The following is a 3769-nucleotide window of genomic DNA, read 5'->3' as shown; positions in this document are numbered from 1 at the left end:
TTTCTGTAGCCTGAAGGCTGATTTTTTTTTTGATGCTGACCTGATGACGTTACAGCACTCCAGAGCTGTGGACGCAGATGGTTTAGTGACGGGGTGACAAAGCCCAGGCATCGATGGTGGCAAGTAGCAGAGGGCAGGCGAAGGAGAGCAGGTGAGGACAGCATTACTGGAACGGGAACAGCTCTTACGGACCTTAAGTCCTGTAGGGTTTTCTCCCTCCAGGAGACACGAGCCCAGGGGAAGTTTAAGAGGGTGTGAGTGAACAGCATGTGACATGAACTCTCGAAATAAAGTAGCGTGGCTCAGTTACAGAAGAATAGAGAGAATATCCCATTTAACGTCCACATCACCCCCACCATCGCAGCTAGCACAAGGCTGAGGAGAGCCCTTGGCAACTGAAGTCTATTTAAATAATGACTTATTTAAAAAAAAACCAACCCAACCCTATTTGTGAACCTACCAGTTCTAGAACCATCTTACTGAGGATTAAGATCTAACATACTGTTACCATCTCAGATGGCAGAAGTTTCTACAGCAAATAACAATTAAAAAAAAAGCCAAGACCACACACACAGCTTGCTGCTTCTAGCAATTTGGTTCAGTATCTGCTGCAAGAGCGATCTGTCAACATACTTCTCAAAATCCCGCTACTTCTCCTGGAATGGATGCCAAATACATCCAATGGTGGGTACGAAACACACGAACATCCTCCCCCACACCCTGTGGTCTAGTTTTCCGGGACGCAATCGGCTCCTACTGGTATCGCAGCACTCACTCCAGCTTCCCCTTACTACAGAGCATCAAAACTCCACCGCTCCTACCCCCTGCAGCCAAGCCCCGCAGCGAGGCGGCAGGCGCTACGGCGAGAGGAGCTCACTGATGCACCCTGCATCTGTGCTTCCAGTTAGTCACAAGCGCGTGCGGGCGATTCAGCCCCTCGACCCCCCCAGACCGGAGCTGAGGACAAGCTGGCAGACGTCCTGCCCTGAAGCAGGTGCTCCGGGACCGCACGGTGGTGCCGGCACAGGCAGCGCTGACAGAGCCTCAGGTGAAGTCATCCCCCCAAGGTAACCCGTGTCAGCCTGGAGCTGCGCAGCTTCCGGCCCCGTGACTTACGGAACTCTATGCCCTTGACGGTGGCTGGCTGGGCGGTTACCGGAGGGACAGATGCCGGGGTGGATCGCTGCGCTCCCAGGGGAGCCTGACTCCAGGTATGCACAAGGCTTACGCAGTTCACACCTCCGGCCTCACTGGCGAGTTCAGCAGAGCCATGTGGGCTGCAGGACAGCGGCCTGGAACACGCCAAGTCCTGCCCAATTCCAACTGTACAGACTTGTCAGTTTTTCTGGAATACGCTGATCGCCTAAACAAGACTCCACTTCTTGTTAGTACAATAACTTTTATTTGACATCTACAAGATCATTATCTTGTAGTTTTTTTGGACAGGTTTATACAATCTCAATTTTTCAATAGTGCAACCTGTGCAAGCAAGAAATGACAAACATTGTCCTTCACTTTCTTATAAACATCTACTATTATAGGCAAAACAAAACTTACCCATATTATAGATAAGTGACTATTCACATTTGTACATTACAATTTCTTTTAAACAGCTCCAGATAAACTCTACAATGTCTTACAACATATTAAACAGTATTCAAGTTACTGGGTAACAGAAACAGCACATACAGCGTAACCCTCAAGTGTTTCCCATTCTCTAATTTACAGCTCAAGTAAGGTTTCATCTTACAAGTGACAAATTAAATTACATTAATGAAGTAAAAAATAGAAGATTGTATGCGAGATGGAAGTGAATTTGCACTTAAGTTTCCAGAACCACCTCGGATTAAGGAAATGCTTCAATTTAAGGAAAATCGGCATCCAGCCGGCTTTGCAGTACACATTAGGAATACCATTAATACATTAAAAAGGAACTAATTTTAATTTAAGATGTTTATCACAAAAAGAACATGTCGTAGACTCAAATATATAACCCCCAGGAGAGAACCAGAAAAAAATGCAACACCTGGGTATAAACACTATAAAAATGCGATAACCAATGCTGTACAACTAAGATTGTGTTTCTCTCTGACGTCCGGTCTCGCGTGTCGATCCTGTCCGTGCCCGTTTCCAAAGACATGCACTGTCAAACAGAAACTGGGAAGGAACCTGAATGCATGATGTGCAACCTCGAGGTTTCATGCTTTTATAAACTCATAAATTGAAGAGAAAAACCCAATACATAGTTTCTATATATAGACTCAATACATGCATTCAAGGATATCTCCCACAGCAATGGCATTGATGCACTGCGTTAAACCCTGAGCACTGTATGACGAGATAAAAATAAAGCCTGCTTGGGGATTTTCAAGCATTTCCAAACAAATTGTGGTTTGTAGCTTAAAAGGCCAAAAGTAAGAGCAAACAGGAAGCACTACAGAGAGCATAAGGAAAGACAGATGCACCACCATAAACAACTGCTGGCTTTCAGTTCTACCAACCTTTTTAGATCTCTTTATTCCCAAAGTATTGGAGAGCACACAACTGAACTGAAAAAGTTATATTTCTTTGGAATCTGTCCCTGATTTTGATGCAAGTGATATGCCTTTACAGCCTTTTCCTCGAGCAAAGTCAACACCTGCAGTGTGTCCTCTTAGGCATTGTTGAAGTTGGTGATGCTTTGCGGGTGGTGCTGCTGCCAGATCTGCTGCTGCTGGACCGCGAGCTGCTGAGACTGGTCTGACGTCGACAGGAGGTTTACGAGGGGCGAGACGCAATTTGCGGGAATGATCAAACCTGAAAACAGCAAAGCAGCCATCGTTCCATCAGCACGCAAAGCGTTTGTTCCTCAAACGCCCGGCTGTCACAACACCGTGAATTTACGCAACAGTCAGCCGTGACCATTTCCAATGTCACGACTAGTTTTTAGCACGGCTACGAGTTCTGCGTCTCAGGGAGAGCTTTACCTTCAGAAGTCCCCAGTCCTTTAGGCCATGAGCCATTTTGTCCCTGCAGACCAGTTTATTCAGACGTTACCCACTGCCACACAACACCCGAATCAGCTGTTCTTGCCTTTCCAGTCTCACAGAAGTTACATCGCCGTGAAACTTTAAACTTGAAAAACACTGCTTCAGCATTTTAGAAAATGGTTACTAGTGCAGGAGCTGCCACGCTATCGCACACCCACAGGAGATGACATTTAAAAAAAAAAAAAAAAGAGATTCCAGCCTCAGAGGTACCTCACAGAGTGGCTCAGCAACATGTGATATAATCACCTTGAAGTCATTCTAAACTCTTGATTACTCTCGCCCGACCCAAAGAGAAGGAATTTAAAAAAAAAAAAAAAAGAGATTCCAGCCTCAGAGGTACCTCACAGAGTGGCTCAGCAACATGTGATATAATCACCTTGAAGTCATTCTAAACTCTTGATTACACGTGACTTCTAGTAGCTCAAAAACTATGAAACGACCATTTCAAAGGTTTACTGTTCTTTGCCAGCCGTGACAAAAAGCTGGGCCCTTACGGATTCAAAGGTAGCCTGGCTGGAACTGGCCAAATACGGTATTTTTGCTCCTAGTAAGTCCAGAGCTGGGACAGTAAGTGTTCCAAAGCCTGGCTGAAAACACTTTTCTTCCTTCTTTAACCTGATCTAAAAGAGCGTTTGCACTAAAATAGAGATTCCAACAGCCGTACTTCTGCCCCTCCCCAACATACACTCTGACAAGCCTTTTCTCTGGTGGGCAGCATCTCCCCAGTCTCCTACCCGACT

General features: G+C 45.8%; 1 protein-coding gene across 1 annotated transcript in view; it reads right to left on the bottom strand.

The window, feature by feature from the left end:
• Positions 1-1379: 1379 nt before the first annotated feature.
• SBNO1 (strawberry notch homolog 1 (Drosophila)) overlaps positions 1380-3769 on the bottom strand; it is a 25135-nt gene continuing 22745 nt past the window's right edge. The window contains exon 31 of the mRNA XM_010141641.1: positions 1380-2796. Within this exon, the coding sequence (XP_010139943.1) occupies positions 2654-2796 (143 nt within the window). The 3' untranslated portion in view covers positions 1380-2653. The remainder of the gene's footprint in view (positions 2797-3769) is intronic.

The sequence above is a fragment of the Buceros rhinoceros genome, unplaced genomic scaffold (assembly GCF_000710305.1).
Source record: "Buceros rhinoceros silvestris isolate BGI_N320 unplaced genomic scaffold, ASM71030v1 scaffold30528, whole genome shotgun sequence".
NCBI classification, from domain to species: domain Eukaryota; kingdom Metazoa; phylum Chordata; class Aves; order Bucerotiformes; family Bucerotidae; genus Buceros; species Buceros rhinoceros.
The sequence above is the reverse complement of the archived record's forward strand: the minus strand, read 5'-3'. Positions and strand labels throughout refer to the sequence as shown.